At 40.1% G+C, this 23,897-nt stretch overlaps 2 protein-coding genes across 2 annotated transcripts in view; one reads left to right on the top strand and one right to left on the bottom strand.

Moving 5' to 3' along the window:
- Positions 1-1,441: 1,441 nt before the first annotated feature.
- On the top strand, positions 1,442-12,922 carry WISP3 (WNT1 inducible signaling pathway protein 3). Its single transcript, XM_025198874.1, has 5 exons — positions 1,442-1,492; positions 4,958-5,252; positions 6,480-6,722; positions 11,966-12,159; positions 12,577-12,922. The coding sequence occupies exons 1-5, from the start codon at positions 1,442-1,444 to the stop codon at positions 12,856-12,858; spliced, it is 1,065 nt and encodes a 354-aa protein (XP_025054659.1). The 3' UTR covers positions 12,859-12,922.
- Positions 12,923-13,964: 1,042 nt separating this feature from the next.
- Positions 13,965-23,897, bottom strand: part of TUBE1 (tubulin epsilon 1) — a gene marked incomplete at its 5' end in the record, with an annotated part of 28,673 nt that continues 18,740 nt past the window's right edge. Inside the window, 6 exons of the mRNA XM_006019499.3 lie at positions 13,965-15,052; positions 17,673-17,847; positions 19,553-19,693; positions 20,628-20,768; positions 22,798-22,973; positions 23,589-23,776. Coding sequence (XP_006019561.1) covers positions 14,894-15,052; positions 17,673-17,847; positions 19,553-19,693; positions 20,628-20,768; positions 22,798-22,973; positions 23,589-23,776 — 980 coding nt within the window. The remainder of the gene's footprint in view (positions 15,053-17,672; positions 17,848-19,552; positions 19,694-20,627; positions 20,769-22,797; positions 22,974-23,588; positions 23,777-23,897) is intronic.

The raw sequence follows: 23,897 nt of genomic DNA, 5'->3' as shown, positions 1-23,897 counted from the left end.
CTTGTGCGGAGGAGTGCCAAACTTCCCAAAAGGTGGTCCATTGTTACTAAATGTAACAGCCTGTATTGGTTCTCCATTGTTACCCTTATTCCATACCTCCTTTTTAGGACTGCTCTTCCTGTATATTAATCCTGCCTTTTGAATTCGAGTCCTCAACTCAGGCCACTGTACAGCATCATCAACACGTCCTAATATAACTTTCACTGGTGCAGCCAACCCCTCTATTAGGGTGGTCTTAAATCCCAAATCAAAGTTAAAATCTCTATTTCCCAGCTGAGGAATTAAACCCCAACAACTGCTTCCTCCGGATATAAGCTTCAGGGCTTTCTCTGGGTTTCTGCACTTCCCTAAAGTACAACAGGGACACTATCCAAGCACCTAAAAGTACAGTCAGAATTCTCCTAGTCCATCTGTATACATTATCTTCAATTGGCTGTCCATCATCCAAGGCTGCCTTAATCACTGACCAGTCCTCTGAATTACTAGCTTGAGCTATATCTTGATAGTCAGGAACAGTTTGATCCAAACACTGTTTGATCCTGTTTGATCCAAACACTGCAATCCACTGAATTGCTGTATACCTGTTCAATGGACTTAAATTCATAGCTGCTGCTCTCACCTGTTCTGGTGCTAATGGAGCAGTAACAGTGACAGTCTGTTCTACCCTGCGCTGCTGCTGAATCAGCCCATTACCATCTCCTGCTCCCCCTGCAGCTGGAGCTTGATCCATCTTCATAATCTGCTGTGTCACTACTGGAGCCATAGGACACTGTTCCACCTTTTCCTTCATGTCATGCAACTCCTGCCTCAAAGGAAGGCTATAAATCACTTCTTGACCATGCTGATGGCCTACCTCTGACCCATTCTGCTCTTTAGGATTCCTTATAAAACTGCCTGCGCTTCAGCAAGTACTGTCTTTGGTGCTGTGCACAGTGCAGCATATAACATACCATATAGATTTTGATTCTTCCAGATCCTAAGGTCTAGTCCCAATAGGCCCTGTGCAGGCACTAAAACTTAGAACACTTGACTGTGTTGCTTGTTACTGGGGCTCTGTCTTCTGGGATTTCAGGCAATCATAAGATCCACGTAGCAAGGATTTGAATGCAAGGTAAGAATCACCGTGTGATCTTCCAGCAGTAAACTTTAGGAGTCAGATGCTTACCCAACCTGACCTCAATTAAATCAGCTGGATGGGAGCTAAATGTAGTACTAAAAAGTGGCTGAACAAAATGAGAGAAATCTGTTGAAAATCCCAGCATGGAGCTGGTTATGTATGAAGTGGAGTATTTCAAGTATGAATGTGTGTATGTGTTTGTGCATGTGCTGAAGAAAGTAAGGTTTGCAGTGGAGACACAGGAGAGCTTTGTGTACAGCGCTAACTCTGACACAGCTCAGCCTGTTCTCCGTCACTCTGTTTCACTTCTGGCTGTGCAGGAACATGCAGTGGCTCTTCATCCTCACTGTCCTTGTCATCACCTACATGCAACAGGTAAGCTTTTGAAGGACTTTTCCTCTCCTCTAGGGTCTAAAGCTTAAATAAAATGTACTTGAGGAACTGCCTCATGCAGAATAGAAAGCCATTTCCCACTACAGGATAACATTAGTTCGTGGAATTTTGGCAGGCAGAATTTTGTTATTTTCCTCTTTATGCTACTCATTAAAATTTGGATGGGATGTGGGGGAAGGGGTAAAGTATTAGCAACTCTGCCTTTTATTTTCCTTTATGTACAAAATCTTGTCTGAGGCAGTGTAAGAAAGCAAATATTTTTCCTTGCTTCTACTCCAGGTATATACACTTAGCTGGCTCTAGGACTCTACAGACTAGTTTTACGAATTAGCATGGAGTGCTGCTTATGTTCTGTCTTGACTTGTGGGATAATATTAAATGGAATCTTTTCTAAAATCTACTCCTGTTTCAAATGTTCATTTAATTAAAAAACCCAAAGCTTGAAAACTGTATGAAACGATGTGTTGTTTTGCTCTTCTAAATACCAAGCTAAATGTCCAAACAGAGCATTTTCAAATAAAGCTTTTTAAAATAGTTATAGCTTGACCTAAAAGCAACTAAAATTTTAAGATATATATGTTTGTCATATATTTTGCTATTAATTTATTTACCTCAAACATTCTTTCCTTAATTTTAAAACAAACCAACCAACAACCCATCAAGCACTGCTATACAATGGACTCATTTTTTAATCTGCCCAGGGAAAACATGTGCAGTGGGTTTGTGTGATGTGGACACATCATTACAGAAAGCTAGGGAAGCAAGAATTATAAAATATTTGGTCTGTAAACTTTACAGGCAGGCTTTAAATTTTTATCATAACTTGATGGCTCTTTGAAGATCTTTCAAGTAAACAGTTATTCAGTGGTAGCAGAGCTAATGGTACCAGTAGATGTTTTCTTCTATTTTGTTTTTCTTGCTGTGAACCTTCAGCATTTCACTCTGAATTAGCCTCTTTTCCATTTTATTTTAGTTTAGGTAGCATGCTGAAAGTTCAAAGCACAGTTTGCTTTATAACACAAAAACCTGAAATAACTATATGAACATAAGTGAATCTGCTGAGCCACTTAGTATATTTCCTGTTACAAATGCATCTTGAAATGCAAAAACTGATTTTAGCCACCCCAGAAGTGTCATATAGTCCAAAATCTAGGTAAATCACTACAGAAATTATGCTGGCTCACAAGATTAGAGCAAGCGCTGAATAGTGTTAATTTTGAGTTTTTTTAAGCACAGATGTCAAAGATAGGTCCCTTGGAGCCCTATCATCTGGACTGCAATGTTGCACATGGGTTTCAGAGTGGACCAACATGCATGTGGCAGTTGGGGCTAGTTTGTGGGCCAGATTCAGCCTGTGGACTGGCCCTACATCACTCATCTAGTCCAACTAATTAATTTATTTCTTTCCTTCTTTGTATCTACGCGCACACGTACAAAAAATATTCAGTGTTGGAGACTACATGGTTACTTCAGGACAGGAGGATCAAAATTATCAGGGGGCCAGTCCACAGGCTGAATGGGTCAGGCTGAATATGGGGCATGCCATGTATATTATAAAGCAACCTGCCTCCTTCATATCATTCTTCCATAAAAAACTTTAAGAAGCTTAAATTATCAACACATGAAATACAGACCAAATTAGTTTTGCAGTTTGCATGAAAAGCTAACACTAGTGTTTTTTTTTTAAAGTTTTAAGAGCTAGAGAGTTATTTATTACTGCTGTGCTCATGTCGAATAAATAATGTAACAATGAAAGAAAGCAAAACAACACATTCGTAAAGCTGCATCTAATATACAGATCTCAAGCCATGGAGGCATAGCCAAAGCCAAATGATAGCTCAGGTCCCATAGGAGTTGGTTAATAGGTAAGTATCTTAAAATTAGTTCTAGGAAAGTGAGCTTGGAAGCCATACTTTGGAACCTTGTAAAATGTTGTCAAAAACTGTTTGCAAAATTAAAGATATGGTTAGAAAATGACTGTAAAATGGTGACAGAGGTAAAAAAAAACAGCCCTCTGTGAGACAGGTCCTCTATTTTCTGTAGCAAGCTAGAATTCAGTCATGGTGCAAGAGCATTCACTGATGTGCCAGGCAAAGTACTAGGCAAATTTTCCACTTTCTTCCAGTTTAAAAAGAGAAAGTTGAAATAAATTGGTAATTAATAAGCATGAGGACAATAACCCTTGTTATTTTGCTATTACATTCAATTTTCTTTATAGTCAGTGTCAAAAGCTGTTTTTTTTTTTTTATATTGATGGCATGAAGCTACATAGCAGAATTTGTAGCAAGGCAGAGAACCTGATAGCAGCCAGCTGATCTGTAGGTACCCAGGAAAATTTGGAAAACGAGTTACAATTTTGGAACCTAGGTGACACTGATAACTTCTGTCTGTCACTGTGATATGGCCGTATCTTGTTTTTTCTGTCCTCCTTTACTGATACAACTAGAAGTTACTCTGAACTGTGCTGATGGAGCTGATAGCACTTCTAGTTCTCAAACCTTACTCCCCTGTAGCAACTAGCCACACAGCAGGGCTCCAGCTCAGTATCAACCTATTCAGCACTAGCATATAGGCACATTCAAGTTTATATTTCTGTTAAAAAGACTGACAGTGAAATAGATGAATGTCTAGAGATAACAGATCATTTAAATTATCACATTCTTGAGTTGATACTCCATTGCAATAAACACGTGATATAATCTTTCAAGCTCTGCATAATTGTAGGAAAATAATGGTTTCACTTTTTCATATGAAATACAGGATCTTTGTTTTAGATCATTCAGACCATCATTCACTCCTAATAGTTGCTGCTGCAAATATTTTATTAAGATTTATTTTTTAACTAAGCCCTGTCTTGTGGAAACACTTGAGAGAGTAAATTTATGCATAGGAACAAATCTACTCTACACACTGGAACAGCTCCTGTGTTGCTACGAACAGGACCAAAACCTAGAACACATTTTCCCAAGTATAGCAGAGGCAACCAAATCATTAAGTAAGATCTAAGTTCAGAATACTTGTGACAACGTAAGTGAGAGAGAGAACACTGGTGGGCTTCCAGATACCAAGCTAAGCTCACAATGCTGCACAATAAGAAGAGGATTTGATTTTTTTTTGAGTATGTATTATATGATGTCTTTGAGAAAGAACAGAAGCCACCCCCTCCTCCATGTCAACTGGTAAGTCTTTTTTGTGACTAGAAGGTTTTGTTTTACTGAGATGCAGACCTTTTCATGAAATAATAGGTGACCGGACTCATTGGTGGTGCAGTGCAAGTGTGCTGAAGTTAGTGATGAATTTGGTCCTTTGTCTCTCATATAAACCCTTTTTGATCTTACAAACCTTTGTGCGGTGACTTAAGAGGCTTCTTTCAGCTTTACTACATTTTGTGGCATATTAACCAGCTTTAAATTATTCCAGCCCTCAAAAAATCCAACTATGTGCAAGTTTTTTTGTAGGGCACAAGGTAACAGTCAACTGCAAGTGAAGTCCAGGGAAAAGTCTGAAGAAGCTGATGAAGTACATCAGCGTAAAGAGTTTTGTCACTGGCCATGCAGATGTCCACCCAAGCCAACCTGCACCCTTGGCGTGAGCTTGGTAAAGGATGGATGTGGCTGCTGTCAGATCTGTGCCAAGCAGTCAGGAGAGATATGTAATGAAGCAGATATCTGTGACCCTCACAAAGGGTTATATTGCGACTACTCTGCAGACAGACCTAGGTATGAAACAGGAGTATGTGCATGTAAGTTACTCTTTTGTATCCTATTCTTGACACTTGAGAGGGTGGGGACAGTTGTGTCCGCCCCAAAAAAATAAGGTTCTTTTGTTTGGGATGTACAATTCACAGCCTTTTATGTCACACCAAATTGGAGTTCCCCACCTGTTTTCCACTGCGTAAAGCCACGATACTGAGATTAAGGCAGCATCTCCCTTAAACTTACTTAAGGGTGAAGTTACACATTACACTTAGATCATAGTAAGGACACTTAAAATGTGAGCATCCACACATTAAAGCTTGTTAAGTGCCCTCTGAGTGTCTCTCACTTACACCACTTCAGGCAAGGGTTAACTCTGGGCTGAGCTACCTAGCTTGTGTTAGGGGAAATAAAAGAAGTAATTTGCAGTCCTCCAGCATTCCAGCTGCCTCCCAACCCCCAGCAAGGTTGGAGCTCTGGTGTCCTGGCTCCTAGCTATGCCTCTAATCACCAGCCCTCTAGTGGCAAGGCAGAGCTGCGCAGCAAGAAAAAGCATTAACTGTTAACATGAGACTGCTCACATCTAAACATGTGAATTTTTCTTTGAAGAAAATTCAGGGGCATTAAACTGTGCCCCTGCACTCATGTGAACATGCACCTATTAGGAACAAATTTGCTCCCAATGGGAGTGGTTCACTCCAGGGTTGCTCCTGCACTGTTTCCGCCCCCCCCCCCAGCAGCCAGGGAGAGTTCCAGACTCCCCTGAGTGCCAGCCCGGGGCTGGCAGGGGGTATGTGGGCTGCACCCAATCTCCACAGGGTGGGAGAGAGCTGTTCTAGCAACCAGGACCACTGCATCCCAGCCAGACCTAATGTGCAGTAAAGCATCTCATATAGACATGCTCAGCATGTTCTAACTTTAATACCACTTAACATTCCAGATTTGGTATGGTCTTACGTGCAATATGCAACTTCACCCCTACACATCAATTAAACTAGCCCACTATGTATATCCACTCTTATATATAGGCATGTTTATTAGAAAAAAACAGCCAAAACACATACTTTTTCATATATAAAAGTGCATATGGACAGGGAAGAGTTGGACTCACCTCTCTTATCTGCAAACTTAATCAATGGAAGTTCTGGGTGCAAAATTTATAATAGCAAGGAGCACTACAGGTGGAAAAGGACACTCGTTACAATTCTGTACACATTAACTATATGTTAAAGCTTGTGGCAGATTAAGTAACTTTCCTGTCTAACCTTTTTCAGATATGATAGCTGTAGGATGCGAGCTCAATGGAGTGCATTATCCTAATGGGCAAGCTTTCCAACCTTCCCCTCTTTATAAGTGTCTGTGTGTCAGTGGTGCAATTGGATGCACCCCTGTGTTCACTCCCAAATCAGCTGTAAGTCCATGCACCACAGTCAAAGGGAAAAAAAAGTTTGGACCTTCCACCTGTGGCCCTGGACAACAGAAGCAGCTACAATCAACAGGTTACAGATTAATGCCAGGTGTGCATGACTAGAATGGTAATTTCTTTTTATAAATGATAAATTTAAAAAGATACATTTTTCTTAAAAGGGCAAATTTATAGATATTCTTCTGTTAACCAACATAAGTCTTTCTTTCACATGACTCACTTGTAGTATTATCAATGTGAAATCCCCATTCCCTTTTAAAAGTCATCCTTATTTTTCTATGCACTAGAACAGTAGTTCTCAACCATTTTTGTACCAAGACTCCTTTGTACACATCAATGGGCAGTCTCAATCCAGTGCCCCTCTCTCCCAACCCACTGCCCTCCTGCCCTTAGGCCCCAACCCCCCAGTGTGTGGGGCAGGGGGTGGGTGTGTTGGACATGGGGGGCCCCAAGCAGCCCCTTGCAGGCTGAAACTCTGACAGCCTGCAAGGGAAAAGCCAGTTTCCCATGTTTTGCTCCTTTAAAGGAGAATCCATTTTTAAAGTTTGCTTGTGACCCTTTCATAAGGTTCCTATACATGTGCAGGGAGGCTGCTCCAATGCGCTGTAACTACAGCATGTTGGAGCAGACTCAGTTAATTGAGTCTGTTGGAGCATGGCAATTACGGTGCTCCAGCATCATGTGTATGTGCCCCTGTACTGAATAATGGTGGCGGGGTGTTTTAACTCAAGCTTGTTTGACCAGCTTTAAAGCGCCCCTGTCACCATTTCTCAGCATGGGGAAGCTGAGATACATGATACTCCAGGCACTAATTAAAGCACCCTCCCACCTCCCAGAGCACATCTATAAATGCCCATATATTCTTGCAACACACTTTTGGGTCATGACCCACTGGTTGAGAAACACTGCACTAAAAGAATAAAATAAAACTAAGCTCAAGACTCAACAGCTAACCACTCTTCTGCACTGTGGATGCATAAGTATATGGGGAAGACCCAGGATTTCCTAAAAGGGGGTGCAGCACACCACCCCTTGAACAACTCCAAAGCCGCTCCTGCCCTGTGCTGTAGGGGGCAGCTGTACAGGAGCTGTACAGGAGCTGGGCTCGGCCAGGGACATCAGCAGTGGTGGTGCACAAGTTCCTCCCTCCAGTGCCTGCTCCTAACCAGAGGGAGGAGCAGGTAGGGAGCAGGCACTGGAAGGAGAAACCTGTGAACCACTGATCCCTCCTGAGTCTGGCACCCTGCAAAGCCATAGCCCATGGCTGGAACAGGGGAAAAGCAGCTCTGGGACTCCCTCTGTGCCCAGCTGAGCTGGGGCAGTAGTAGTGGCAGCAGAAGGCTGGTTCAGCCATATTGCTGCACCCCTTTGGACCCTCCCCTGCATAAGCAGATGCATGGCAGGAAGCCAGTCTCCTCCCCACTCTGCACTTGGAGCTCAGTTTGGACAAGCTTTCAGCAAGCCATCCTAAAGAAATGGAAACTCGCTTTACATCCAAATCATAATTAATTTAGTACTTGGACCAGCAGCAAAGGAGAGCAAATCCTGTTCACAGAATGTATTTAAAGTTGTATACAAAACCACACTCGGTAAGAAAGGCACTCAGAAAAGCATATGAGTTCAAATGAATGCATTGCACACTCTAGAGATTGTTCTTAAATTAATCAAGGAAAGACTTAATACCTCTTGAAAGTCTGAAACAATCATTTCATCTGGTTGAAATGCATCGATAAAGCAGTACGATGATGTGAAACTACTTATTTTTGTCATCTTAATATAACTGAAATCTGAAACCAAGTTTTTAACAATCTTTACTAAGAAAGGAGAAAGACCAAATATTCGTATAAGATGTGGAACACAAGAAAAAGCTTATCATCATTCACAAAGCAACTGTTTTCAAATTGGCCCTTGTTTTAGAAGGCTGAGCCCTCCCCTGCTTTATTAAGAGGAGAAAAAGATCATTGACTGATGCATACTGAGGAACCAGGTCATTCTTCCAGTCACAGAGCACCTCTGATTGGCTGTCTTTGCCCCCACACCAAGACTGATGTCAGGGAAACAAACAGCATTTTCCCCAGACTAGGTGCATTTTTTGCATAGAACTTTAGGCAAGTCTGTAAATCCACAGCAGGTCTGCATGAGGTAAGAAGAGTAACAGAATTTTTCCTGTATGTCAAAGCACTTCTGTATTTCAATAAAATGGAGCTTGCTGTCTTGCAGAGCCCAGCAAACTACAGATTCTATTTCACAAGCTAGCTTTTGTGGAGAACTTTCTTGCATGTGATCCTGATGGAAAGCACACAGCCTAGGTGGGGTCATTTATGCTTCTAATTAGTTAGACTATCTGGCCTTCATGTATTATCACAAGATGAACCCCAAGGGGATCTTTAAATCCAATTAAATCCAAATAAGGATTTACTTGAATGTAAAAAGAACTTTACGGTAACATTCCTGTTCCTCTTAGATTTCAAACTTCGATTTTACATCGAAGTAAAAGTGACTCAAGATAATCACCAGGGATCTGGGTTTTCCATTTGCTACGGTAAAACACAGATTTTGTCTTTTAAAGGAGAAAAATGTGGGAAACAGCAGGTTTCCTCTTGCAGGCTGACAGAGTTCCAGCCTGCAAGGGGCTGCGGGAGGAGGGTGATCAAGCAGGGGGCATCATGTGCATGTGTGTGTGTGCACGTACATGTGTATGTGTACATAGCAGCCAGGCAGCGGTGCAGCTTTCTCCAGGTAAGTCTATGGGGGCAGGAGGGAGGGGGCACAGGCCATGCATTGGGCACGGGGGAGGGAGAGAGGGTTACAGGCCATGCACTGGGGGGCATATGCCCCCCAAGATTTCTGTACCCACAGTGGGACATGGGGCTGTAGCGGGGCTGAATGAGCTCTGGCCAGGAGTAGTTACTGCAGCTCAGTGGGGGAACCCAGCACAGAAGAGAGCACCGTGCTGCCATTCCCACCATGGCATGGCACCCCCTGCCTGCCTGGCAGTAGCAGGGGCACATCTCCACACTACTGCCAGTGCCACTGCTGTGCCTTACCATGGCAGTGCAGTGCTCCCTTCAGCACTGGGTCCTTGGAGGGAGCTGGGCCATGGAAGTGGCTCCTGTCCAGAACTGGTCTGGCCCAGCTGCAGCCTCATGCCTCGCCATAGGTGCAGAAATCTTGGGGGGGGGGGATGTGCCCCCCACTGCATCGCCTGTGCCTCCACCTTCTCCACACACCCACTCCCTTCCTCACACACAGAGGAGTGGGGGGGCAGTGGGTTGGGAGTGAGGGGCACCAGCAGGACTGTGAGGGCTGTGGGCCAGGAATGAGGGACAAAAATCTAATGCCAAGATTTATAGATGTTTAGAATGTATTTTATTATAATGATTGAGGCACTGGTAGGCTTCCAAATTGCTTTAAAATTGTAAATATATCAATAAAACATTAGGGTTAACTGATGCCTATATATAGAGTGGTGTTTCATTTTAATTGTGGAAAAACATGGATCTTGGACTTTTTAATCATAGAATTTGCAGTTTTTAATCAGAGAATTTGTGATTTTTAAAAAGAAAAAACAGGATACCTGATAATCACTAATATCTGTTGATTGGTGGGCTCAAAAACAAAAGTTTAATAATCAAACTTGCTCAGTATTCACCACCATTTTAAGACTTGGCTATTGTTCCCATATCTTTGCTTTCTGGGCTGGAATAAACAGAAAATGACACAAATATAATGCCTTGGCCCTAAGGCAAAAGTCTCCAGCTACTTCAAATTGAACAAATTCCTCCAGCCACACTTCAGCGTGGGAGTGAGAATTTCAGAGCAAGTACCTCTTAATGGTTAAGGGCTATATGATGTGCATGTCTTATTACTTCTAAAGAACTCAAAGTATACATGGCGCTTAAAAGCACAGACCGAGATTGAAGAAATTCACAAATAAAAAAGAGACAACATGGAGAATGAACATCAGGGAATAGGCAAATACAACAGCAGCAGAAATTGTTTGTAGAAACTATTTCCCTTTTCTCAGAAAAACCTTGAAAGATGGTTTCAAAATGATGTATTCCCCTTAACTTATTCTAAAGTAGACTACAAATGAAGTACAGTGTATGCGTGGCTTGCATGCAGTCATGCCACAGCTTGTTAAATCTAGCATACAGACAAAGGATCAAGTAAAAATGAGTTAACATAGGGCAGAAACATCCCATGGAACAGCTGACAGGTGGTAACTGTTTATGTGCTCACAATTAATGAAAACTAAAACTGGGCATCTTGTCCCTGTTTCAGCCTGCCTTACCTTACCTTCCAGGTAACTGCTGGCACATAAACAGTTACTGTGCAGCAGTTGTTCTGTGGTAAGCCTCTGTCTCCTGTTAACTTGCTTTAACTTGACTGTCTGTCTGTACTTTAAGAATTTTTTAATACTTTTTTCTTTTCTGTTAGTGCTGATAACAAATGCTAAGCTTTATTTTAACCACTTTCAGATATCCTTTCCTTTTAAAAATTCTGTTTAGCCAATTCCCACAATAAGACAGCATCTCAATCATATTTAAAAATGTACTAAATATGAGCAACTATGTAACCTCCCTTTATTTATTGCAGATCTGTGCCAGGCTTTTAACCTGCTTCCTGCAATGAGAGCTTTAAACTGCTGTTTACCTTCCAGGTATCCTCATAATTCTGCCATTGCCTCTTACCTATATGTCAGATTTCAAATCCTGTCAGCCACTCATCCTGGAGACTATGTCTACATTTGGCACGCTAAATTTTAATTTTAAGGCTTTCTCTATTAGTCCTCATATTAAGTAAAGAATTACATTTATTAGCAGCGGATAACTGGAAGTGATGTTTTTTTAATCGAGGGAGCTGGTAGGACCAATCCACCTCCCCAAACTATGCCAAATCAACCAAGGTAGATTTAAATTCAATTTTCACAGCTTTAGCTGGCTTGTATTTTGTAAATGTGTGCCACTCTTGTGGACATTTTTTATATAATTTTTTTTATAAAGGATTGTTGGTTCTTATAACCTTAACCTGGAAGGTCCTATAATATATCAAGTGTCGGCTGAAATTTCTAAAACTAGATGATTTAGATGCTTTATTTCTGCTTATTTGTTAAATAAAAATTTAGGGTCCAAAAATCTTTTTGGAAGTCTTGCACCTTTCAGCTTCACCATTTAGATTTACCTATCAAAACAAACAATCAAACAAACAAATGAACAAACCACTACCCAAATAGAAAACAAGTGCTAATTATTGTTTTTAATTGATGCTTTTTAAAGCTAGAATTCTGCATGTACCTTGTATCATCACATGCATAATGTATTGCTCTTTCAGCTTACAGGAGTCTACCACTTGTTTTAAAGAAGAAGTGCTTAATACAGGCAACTCCTTGGACCCCTTGTTCTAAAACCTGTGGTATAGGCATCTCCAATAGAGTGACCAATGAAAACAGTAAATGTGAAATGAGAAAAGAAGAGAGGCTGTGTTTCATTCAACCTTGTCAGACCAATATACTGAAAACTGTAAAGGTAATTTCTAATGCAAAACACCATCCTTCCTCTCTCCTGTATAAGCCTTCCTGAAATATAAGATCAAACTTGTCTTTAGCCTGTAGCAGTGAGCTGCAGAAATGTAATTTAAGTAAAATAATAAGTTACACCTAAAACAGTGAGTTACACCTAAAATCTGAGGATCATTAGTGGTGTCCTGCTATATTATATTGGCAATACACAAGCATATGCATAGAGTTCAGTCTTCTGACTTACAAAGAAAAATAAGAGTGCTTCTAGGGGATAGGTAGTATTCAAAGAAACTACTTGTATTTAAACAGCTAGCTGTACCAGGGCTGTATGATCAACCCACACTTAGCAGCCTTTGTTCTAGCATCTTTTGATTTTTTTTTATTTTTGCACATGGAAACTTAAATTTTGGTTTTACATTTTAAGATTCCAAGAGGAGAAACCTGTCAACCAACATTCCAGCTTTCCAAAGCAGAGAAGCTAGCCTTTTCTGGATGCTCAAGCACACAAAGCTACAAACTTACTTTCTGTGGTGTGTGCCTGGACAAGAGATGTTGCATACCTAACAAGTCCAAGATGATCACTGTACAGTTTGATTGCCCTAATGAAGGTTCCTTTATGTGGAAGATGATGTGGATCACATCTTGTGTTTGTCAGAGGTTGTGCAGTGATCCAGGAGATATATTTTCTGAACTCAAGCTTTTATAGTAAGTTACACATAGCACCATATTGTGAAGTTAGAAGCACAATCACAGCTTGGAGAGTTAGCTAAAGGGGCAACCTTTCTACTAAAACTAACTTTTGAACTGTTCGTCATTCTTTTGCTAAGTGTTATTTGGAAACATATATATAAAGCCAGGCATTAAAAAGACTTAAATGTATCCAACACTGAAATCATTATAGAGTGGTATCTTTTTGTCATTCTCTTATGTAGAAAGGAGTGCTACATTGAGCTGTTTAATACACAAAACAGCAAAAGCTCATATAATCAGATGTCTTACCCCATGGCTAAAAGAATGTGTAAATTTAAATTCAAGAAACAGCCAAGTAACCTACTAGAAAAAAGGAATTTTAACTTGTTGCAACAACTCTTTATCATTCCAGATTCATAAGACAGATATTTTAAGGTTTTTTTGCTAGCAATATTATATATATATATCCTAGTACTGTTTCAAATGCAAAAATGAATTTTAATTGAATTGCTCCTCTCCCCACTGTTGTGAATAAATGACACATTTACAAAGGCACAAATAAAAATATATTTGTCAAGACAAGGATCACCTAATTCATCTCCTCAAAGAACAATTTGTCTAGGCTTTTACTAAGACAAATTTATAACTCCCACTAAAATACAGAAAATGAAAAGTAATCCCATGTCTTTATATAATGCTCTTACCTTCTCATCTGTTCCTTTTGTTTTGTGTCTTATTTATCCCATATTGTAAATTCTTGGGGATTGGAACCACGGTCAAGTTATTGCTCCACTGAAGTCAACAGCAAACTCCTACAGATTTCAGTAAGGCCAGACATACCTGTACACTTCACACCAAAAGTATCTATAAATAATAGATCTGGCAAGTTATTTCACTGGAACAACTCATTTCAGAATGCTTCTTCTCTCTCTCCCTTCAAGAACTGTGTCAAAAATTGACTTCATCTAATTTTCTTGGATACTTCTGGCCTCAGACATTGAAAATTAGAGCTTATGCTATTGTGTCTAATTACACTGACACACACATTTAAAATGCCATTACTCCAGTCTGAACTGTGGCAGTTTACAACAGCTTTAAGACAGAGTCAAGCTTTGTGGATAAACTCAAAATAGTTATATATTTTATTTTATAAAAATAAAGGCAAGTGTTTATAAATACACAAGTATCTTCAATCCAATAATTATATACATAAGAACTCAATTAAAATAAAAGATTCTCAAGAACATAATCTTCATTCTTCCAAAAAAGTTGTCAGTGCTACTATCAGTTACAGCAAAAAGTGATATTCTACATTACCCTGATGAAGTGCATTCATTAGCACTAGTGTAACCTAGAGTGTGGACAGGAGTAACAATTGAAATGTTTCAAATGCCTCTGAAAGGTTTCAAAGAGCCATCTATGCAAAGATCCATGAGCTTTGAAACTCTTCAAATAGTGGCTAAACCACTCCAAAATACCTCTTTAAAAAAGAGGTACTATTTTGAAAACAACCCATATGTCCTCCAGAATTCCATAGCGCTCTGCTTTCTCCTTTTCCCTTTTAAGTGACACAATTTAGATTAATATTTTGGAATAATTCCTAGTACCCTGCAAAGTTTAAATCGAAAAGACTCTCTAGATGCTTGCTTTTATGTTTGGGAGGGGCATATATGTTTTACGTCTTCTCAGATAACTTGGAAAAATATTAGGAAAAACATCCCTACATTAGACAACTGTGGGAATTAGAGCTTGTACTTGATTAGTTGAACTTAAGGTCTAAGAAGTTCAGCTACACTTTGGGCAGCTATAATCCTCCTCTGTCTCTCTATCATGGTCTTTATTCACTCCACAGTTGGACAGATATGAGCTAATTTAATATTCCATAACTGAATGCTAGAGTGCAATGTGTCTGTGATTCTTTCCCACAGGTTGAACCAATCATAACGTGACAACGCCAGTCAGCTCAAAGCCAGGGTCATTCTGGAGCCCTTCACTGGTTCCAAGCCATCCAGTGAACCTAGGTGATTTGGTGTTCCAAAAATACACCATCCTTACATAGCTATCTTCAGTCTTGGGGGATCTGTTCTAGGCCCACCTTTACTAACATCTAGCTGGTTATACTCCTCTATTAGGTCAGTCAGAGATGATATGGCTTCTGAGAAACAGCTCTGTTCCATCCCATCAACATGCAGGTAGTGGTGAAGGTGAGCCTGTAAGAATAAAAATAAACTAAACCATATTCTTTTCTGCACGCACAAGTTAATTCACTTAGCTCAATTTGAATTACGAAGGTTGCCCTAAAGGGGAAACAGGAAGCACCAGCAACTTTGTGTGGCAATTCTCTAAGGGACCACAGCTGATAGCCCTTTTTTCATATGCAGTGGACATTACATATTCTGCCTCTTTTGGTGGATACTTAAAAAAACAGTCACACATTTCTACCCGGTACAGCTCATCCCCCAAGCAAATATTTTATCACATAAATAAAGATAAGTAAGGAGGTTTGCTTCTTTTGTGTTGTGATGTAGCAAAGAGATTCACCAATGCATTAGTTAAAAGTCTTGTGTCACTTCTGGAACAGACCGTTTCTCATCTGGTTCAAGGATGTAAAGCAGTAAGGTAGTACTGGCTAACTTATAAATACCACTGAGTCCACAGTGTTTTATTACTGCAATTACCAGTTTGTAGGGCTTCTCTACTAATTGCCACTTGTTCAGCATGCAGCATATATTTACTCCTTAGTTCTGAATGACTGTTGGCTGCATTTGAAGTGGAAGTTTGCTTATACATTTTCAAAAATCTTGCAGGGAAGAGGTCCTGGCATCTGAGCAGCAGTGCTGTATGCTGTAGAAACTCTGGACCATGCTACAGTTTATAGTGCAACCTGAGTAGGCTGCTATCACACCATGGCAAATCTGAGGGCATGTCCAAATTAAACTAGGGGCCATTCTGATCTCTGGAGCAGCCTAATATTCAGAAGGCACAAAGATGGGTTAAAACAATTTTAAATCTCTATCCTTTTTATAGGCCACCCATCTTTTAGAGGTTGCATTCAGTTGGCACATCAGGCTGACAGGCCATTATTACTGTGTGGTAAGGCTGGCTATTAGGGCTGTGCAAAACGGGCCCTATTCCATTTGGACTCGGATTCGGCCCGAATCGGGGACAGCGATTCAATCCATTGATTCGGATCACTGTCCTGGATTCAATTCGGCCAAATCCAAATCTGAAGATTCTATGCTGATTTAGATACAGGCACGGCCTTAAAAGTTTTTTCTACATAGAGATAGCAGGCGTGGCTTGTGATCGCTGCGGTGCTGGGGCACATGGAGCGTCCCACAGGAACATGGCGGGCTCTCCAGCATGCTTGGCAGTGAACCCAGAAGTGGACTGGAAGTACTTCTGGTCTGCTTCCTGGTTCACTGGAGAGCATGCTGGGGGGCCCCGCCCCATGCCCCTCCAGCTTGGCAATCGGCCGCAGGGGCACCCTGGGTGTCCCCCCCCCCCCGACTCAGGAGGCACCAGTTGCTGAGCCAGGGTGGCGCAGGGTGCCCCCCCCTGCGTGCTCCCTGGTGGACCAGGAAGTGGACTGGAAGTGCTTTGGGTGCACTTCTGGGTCTGCTGCCGAGCACTGCTGGGGACCCCTTCTGTGGGACACTGCATCTGCCCCAGCACCACAGTGTTCAGAGCCCCTGCTACCTAGAGGTATGTAGAAAAAACATTTAAAGCTGTATCTATGTCTGAATCGCCAAATCTCTGAGAGTTCCAAATCGATTCAGAGAGATTAAAGGGTCCTCTGATTTGATTCAGATTTGTTCAGGCAAGAAGGCTGCTTGCAAACATGGAGAAAAAAAATACGTGCTTTACTTTAAACTTAGTGCTCTCCCGTACCAAACCCAGCACATGACCAGAAGAGGCAGCATGCTAGTTGCACCCGGCTTGCCCCAATGTCTGTAGAGATCGGGAACGTTAGTGGGGCTTTTTTGGTGCTTTACTCTAATAGCTGATTGAATCAGCTTCAGCTAAAAGTGGCATAAAAGTGGCATAAAGTGCCCAATCTCTACACATGCTGTGGAGCCGGGTCAAAGTAACGTGCTGCTGCTTCCGGTAGAATGCAGGTTTTTTTCCCCCTCCATGTCTGTCAGCATCCAAAGAGACCTTCTTCAACTAAGTCCCAAAGTCTTGCTTCTTATATATCACAGCCAGGACTTTCATGACAGAAAGCAAGTCTCAGAATATGACTTTATGAACAAGATAGTTTCAGTTTGACTGTATCGCTACTGTTTTTAAATAAATAAAGTTATTTTTAAAATTGTTGACCAAAATTACAGGATTTCTAATGCCAAAAAAGTAAAAGTTGTGAACCATAATTTAAAATTCACTCATATTTTTGTTTTCACAAAGTCCCAGCTTTTCTTGCTGTGTTGCCATGACAAACAACCAGCTTTTATTAAAGCATTTTTATTTGTGTTTACTACATTTCGTTAATGATAATTAAATTAATTCATTTAATAATTAATTTTAATAATTTAAATTTAATAATCATCATACTTTTGTACCAGGTATCCAGCAACAAGTGAGAGAGCTGAAGTATAAAAATATTATGAAGATATTCATTCTGGTGGTAAAGAGAAACCAATTCAAGACAGAATATTCTGTAGTAAGGACCCAACTTTGCTGATAAGAGTTTGTACTTCCTGTAGTTGCAACAGGATTGATACAAAGTTGGAATTTTGACCATTTTTTCATAGTGACATTTGCATTCCCATCCACTACTCAAAACAAGTACTCTTTTAAAAATACCTTGAGTTGCCACCTTTTTTCACATACCTTTTTCTTATAGAGCTTCATAAATCTGTCTTTGAGCTCCATAAAGGTGGGTTTCACACAAGTGTTGTTTGCTAATGCCAGAAGTGAGTGAGAATGACCCACAGGAGGTACCGAACACAGGCCTGTTTTCCAGCCTTCTTGATTCCAGGACACAAATTGAAGGGAAGGCTTCAACCTGCAATAAATAATTTAACAGCTAAACTAAAAGCAAGCAATAGAAAGTTACAGAACATGGCCTAAAGGTCTGACTACATAGCAATCTCAGGGGGACCTGGATAGAAGATTTTCAGGAATAAGAAAGCCATTAATATTGTTCAGGGACCATTTCAGGCTTTATGGTATGAAATCTGTCAATTATCTAATTTAAACTTAAGGATACCATGAGAATACTAATAATTAGGGGTGCACTGATAAAGATCTTTTTGGACAATACTGATGGCAAATTATTAAATGAGCCATATCGGCCAATACTGATCCGATTGCCGATATGCAGCCTGGCAGCTTGGAGAGCAGTGTCCAGCTGGTAAGTCTGTTTGGTGGGGAAGGGGCACGGGCGGGCAGATAGAGGCCCCTGCAGTGAGGGAGGGGGCTGGGGCAGGTGCTGCCCAGTTTGGGCTGGGATGGGCTGTCACTGGAGTCCTGGGTGAAGTTACTCAGTTCTGTATGTGCCCAGGGTACTGAAACACAGCACTGAGAAAGTGACTGGAATGGAAGTGACATGCACCAAGAGGAAGTGATCTGTACGTTTACCAGGTTGCATTAGTGCCTACTCTCAGCAGTTGTCAGTGCTAGAGGAGCTCTTTGCAGTCAGACCCTTTGATTTGTTTCAGCTCAATGATCAGACTACAGCTAATTTCTTGTGTCAAGTTGGCAGATAGAGAGGATAACCTACATGTTAGCTCACTGCTTTAAGTAGTACTCCTTCCTATTCCTCCAAGGTCAGAGTGCGGTAATACGGGTATCTGACCTTTTGGCTGACATAATACAGATCCTCGGGAATCTCAGCTTACCAGGGCACTTATAGAGAAAGGACTTACCAAAGGACTAAAAAATCAACATTGTTCCTATTGATGCCTTAAAGTTTACCTAGAGTGCTCTGACGGAGTAATAATAGGCAGAGCTCTCTAACTTTTTGAGCCTGCTTAGGGAAGCAGTAACACATGTCACTAATAAGTAGTAACATCTGAAGTGTCTGCTGCTAAAAGCACTGACACTTCATGCAAGGGTCAAGTTTTGAATGAGAGATTTTACTTTTAGATAACTGAGTGTTCATACACATATAAATAGGGGCACCTTCTATGGGAAATACAGTGAGTACAACTTTGTTCTAAATTTCAGGCACCTTCTTTACTAAATTTCCAGATAAACATTTTGTAATATATATTACATACCCATTTAAGTCAATTCACTTTACTCTAAAATCCATCCCTTATTGTAACCACGGTATAATGACAACGCAATGACAACCACTGTTGTCACTAACAATTCTTCATCACATTTTAGCAAATCCTTATTAAAAAGGGAAGAGGAAAGTGTTTAATTGGCCCATATTTTTACTAAATGTTTTTTATGGCATACATATGATAAGGTTTTATTTTGACTGCATGCGCATAAGTATTTTGTAACCATATGATCATTAAGCAAATTGATTTGGCTTGAAAGACTCACCTGACAATCAGAAAGTTTCATTATGTACAATGTTTACTAAAAAAGTGCTACTAGAAAGCAGGCAGAATCCTAGCTCCTGACCTTCCATTTGTCATATATTAATTCACCCCCTCTATAAAATGCCACCCTCCCTTGAATTTGTCATTGAAGCGCAGTGTACGAAAGGCTCTGAATTGCCAGTAGCTTGTATAAGCTAATTAAATAGATCAAACCTTTCAATGTTTCTACGGAGGTCTGAAACTTGAACATTTCCTCGAACCAGGAGTGCACAGGCAAGATACAAACTATGCTTTGGGTCTGCTTGAATTAGTTGGTGATCTTTACTAAAAGCATCTGAAAACATCTGATCCAACCTAAAACAAAAGAAGAGAGTCATCTACTTACGTTAAAACAAGCTCCTATAATAAGCTCACATTCTTCACTGATCAGATACCTTGCAGTTTAACAAACAGATTCATCTACTTCCTTGCCAAGTTAAAGCAAAGAGTATTAAAACAACCTACTGTTTTCCCTGTTACCTCTCTTTCAGCCCTAAGCCTTCCGATTTACACAAACTTAGACTCAGTGGTCACATCTACATGTGCATTGTAATGTGCAGTAGCCTATTTTACTGTGCATTAGAGCAGTGCGTAAAAAACCATGTTAATATGCTACTGCGCAGTAGAAAAGGCGACTGCACATTAAGTGTCACCTAAAAAGTGTGTGCTTGCACTACTGTGCATTAGCACACCCTAACGTGCATTTATTTATTGCCTCTTATTGGAGGTACCAAATTTGATGTGCATTAGGAAAAATGCATTAATGTATGTGTAGATGCACCCAGTAAGTCAAATTTAGAAATGGTTAATAAGTGACAGTAAGTTACATCCCAATAAATAGTTAATTGTAGCTTTTTTATTTAGTGTGACCTGAAGTTTGAGGTTGTGGAACATGCTGTCACAAACTTTTTATGTTACTGATCTATGTAGTTCATCTATAAAATACTGTAAGACAGCCCCAAGTAAGGCTAACAAAAGCATACTTTAATTTTGTATGGTAAGACCTACTGACATGTAATCTTCAATAAAAAGGAAGATTTAAAAAAATTTCAAAGTCAACATCATAATTTTAGTGAGCCCTACAGGTTCTATTATTCATTTTTCCCCTAACTTTCCAAAATGTATTTTAGTATTTTATTTCAATTTATTAAAAATTGTATAAAGCGCAAAATTTATTTTAGTGGCAGTGTTGAAGCATGCAAAATAGTGGAGCAGGTACCACTACTCCATGATAGTTTGTTTTACCTACCTTCTAGAAGGTACATTAACATCAGCCAATGTATACAGAGGAGTCAAACTGGAAACCAGGTAATGAAGTTGAGGAAAGGGAACCAAATTCATGCTGATTTCATTAAGATCCATGTTAAGGGAACCTTCAAATCTCGCAGAGCTGTGAATTTAATAATGCTATTATAAAAATAAAATCATTAAAAGATATACTGAAGTCAGATACATTACTCATATGTCCTTTGGAGATTCTTGACAGTTGTTCTGTGCAATCAAACTACAGAACAACATGGAGATCAAAAATGACATTTTACCAATTGTAGAACTGTAATTCAGTCACTAACATGACAGCTACTGATTTTTCAAAGAGTAGCAAACTATCCTTGGTTTTTCATAACAAATGCACTGACTACTAATGAGCCTTGCTATTTACTGACTAACATACACTCTTCAGCAAGGTGTCATTTGACTGAAGATAAGCCTAAAAATTAAACTAAATCAGCGTGTTAGAACTTAGACAATTTTTTACTAAAGTAATCATCACTTCAGACCATTTTCCATAACCGGCAAATCAGGATTTGACAACAGAGGCTGCCACAATATTAAGCATAACAGGGGATTAAGAAGTTAGAAACAGTCATAGTATTGAACAAAGGGAATTATCTGGCATAAACGCATAAGAGCATAAGAGCCTTCTGACCTCTTGATTTAGCAAGGTCTAAATGACAAATGTGTCAGTGTATGAGTGCAGATATTAATCCATAGGAAGGGTGAGCATGCACACACACATGCATGCTGGATTTTTCCTACTAACTTGCTTCACCCAAAAGGATTGAACTGTACAAATCAACAGATCACAACACAAATGGAGAGAGATGAGCTGAGAAGTGATGTCCTCATCCCATTTAGTGAGCTGCGCTGATCATATCGCAGGTTAAAGGGAGAAAAGGTCAGGAAAATGGTACTGAGGGAGCAACCATCAAGGACTCCTGGTGTCACAAACTATTCACAGGCTAGGAGAAAGTAAAAACTAATTTTTATTCTGACTTAGCTTGATAAAAAAAATGTGTGGGGACTTGTGCAATCAAAAGTGTATTCATATTCTTGAAAAAGCATTTCAACAGGAGCCTCCTGAAGCAATTAGTTTTGGATATGAAATGTCCATTGTAATTTCCATGATCTCAGGACCTGACTAGCATCCAGCTAACTTACCAGGGGCAGGACATTATTTCAAGCAGAGGGCTGCTTACTGAGTTTTGGCAAGCCATCAAGGGATGCATGACAGGTAGCCAGGGGCAGATAAATATTAGTTTTCTAAATTTTTAGGGGCCCCACAGGCCGGATAGAATGGCTTGGCTTGCCGCACCTGGCCCATGGGCCACATTTTGCCCACCCCTGAGCTAACCCAAGGTAGCTGCAGCCAGTAGGCAGTTATTACTGTGTTTCACCATAAGGTGACAAGGGAAAGGCAATAGCTTGTTTGCTTTTAGGAAACATCAGCTCCAGGAATGGACAGATAGACAACACCTTAATCAGCATAACCTACATCACTAGAACTTCTTACTACACCAGACTCAGTGACATTACGTCAGTTTAGAAGTGTGCATTATCTGTCTGTTATCCCCTCTTCCCCACCAGCATCATGTAGTTTACATAGGTGTAAGTGTCATCTGTGTATATCCATAGATCACTAGTCCAATATCTGAAGAGCTCAGCAAAGTTCTACATACCTTTAGTAAGTAATCAGTTTCCCCAATGATTAAGTGGTCAATAAATAAATAAAGCCACATTATTAGGGTACAGTTTGAATAAGCCAGTTGATTGAGCCAAGAATACATTTTCAAGTTTTCATGATAGAGAAGTTAAGCCAGCAACTCAGAAGAATATTATTCTTCTCATTTGTACTAAATAGTTAGTGACTAAACTCCCACTTAGTGGAAAGCAGAATTTCACCCATTCATTGTCTTTATAGTTTCTTTATAAGCTGTTTTGCCAGATTGCTCAGCAAAATGAATTCTGTAGTCGGCTGTTCTTCAACAGCAACTTGAACAACTGCTTGGTATCTTATACTATAGACAAATATCAAAACTGAGAATGACCAATATTTTCTGAAAAGCAGGGGCCATAAGTTTTTGTTGTGCATACCATGTCAAAAACATCAAGTTTCATCGCAGAAAACTCAATACGTTTACCTTGTCAGGTTCAGCAGCAAGTTAGCAACGATATTATTCATGGCATCAAATGGCTTTGCCTGGTCAGTTCTTATACCACCTGCACTTGAAGTTATCAAACTGTTTTGCTTCACAGTTGATCCCAGCTTTCCAGAATTGGTCATCTGATGAATTTTGCTAACTATATTAAATAAAGACTTTGAGAGGAAAAGAAATAATAAAAAGAGAAAGCTTACAAAAAGGTTACGTGCTCACAACTTTCAAATTTAGTCCCTATTCTTTCAGATAGGCTTAGAACATACAAGATTAAATTTAAATATGTTAGCTCAAGTTCAAAGCTAATGCCTTTGATGTGTTTTAATTCCGATGTGCTTTCTATTTCCAGTTGACTACAGCAGTAGTTTTCAACCTAGCAGAGAAGATTCAAGACTTCTGTGCTAGGACTCGGGGCAAAAGGAAGTACTAAATGATGGTGCAGTAACAACAGTAACGTAGGGACGTGTGTAGATGCACCTACTGAAAAGGAGCTTAAAACCTGCTTTAATATTTTTTTTACCACTTATCTAACAAGCAGACATAGGGAAATTTCCTGCTACAGTCCATTTCCCCCCTGCGCCCCCCCCATGAGTAAAATTTTCAAAAATACCCACGTGGAGTCAGGGACCCAACTCGTGTTTTCAACAGTGACACTGTTTCAACAGTGACATTTTATCCTAAGACTTGTTTTCCTGTTTATCAGCACAGACAGGGGAGAAACACTTCTGATATCATGTTGATTACAGTAAGAGAAACATATTAATATCGTTTCTTACTTCATTTTCAATTGGCAACACACAGTCTGCATGTTCATTAAGTTCCTTCATTGCTAGAACGCTGTTATATGGAGAAGTAACAACATCATCTTCACCAGAAGGGTAAACTGAAGTAACAAATCTGTATACTTCTGGGAACTCATCCTTAAGAACATTTAGTACAAAAGTACCAAGACCAGAGCCTGTCCCTAAAGATAAGTAAGAAAAGCATCACAATACTTAAAACAACATCCTGGATTAGGTAAGTTCCCATATATAAGACATGGCTTTTGTATTAATTTCCAGCCAAGATTTCAGAAGTGTTCAGCA

Source organism: Alligator sinensis, unplaced genomic scaffold (genome assembly GCF_000455745.1).
Source record: "Alligator sinensis unplaced genomic scaffold, ASM45574v1 scaffold737_1, whole genome shotgun sequence".
NCBI classification, from domain to species: Eukaryota; Metazoa; Chordata; order Crocodylia; family Alligatoridae; genus Alligator; species Alligator sinensis.
Note: the sequence above shows the minus strand (reverse complement) of the source record. Positions and strands in the feature narration are given on the sequence as shown.

Bases quoted from the DNA above. Each gene is read 5' to 3' on its own strand.
- WISP3 (XM_025198874.1), top strand. From the start codon at position 1,442: ATGCAGTGGCTCTTCATCCTCACTGTCCTTGTCATCACCTACATGCAA. The intron at 1,493-4,957 runs GTAAGCTTTTGA...ACTATGTGCAAG, and splicing joins TCATCACCTACATGCAACAG to TTTTTTTGTAGGGCACAAGG. The intron at 5,253-6,479 runs GTAAGTTACTCT...AACCTTTTTCAG, and splicing joins TGAAACAGGAGTATGTGCAT to ATATGATAGCTGTAGGATGC.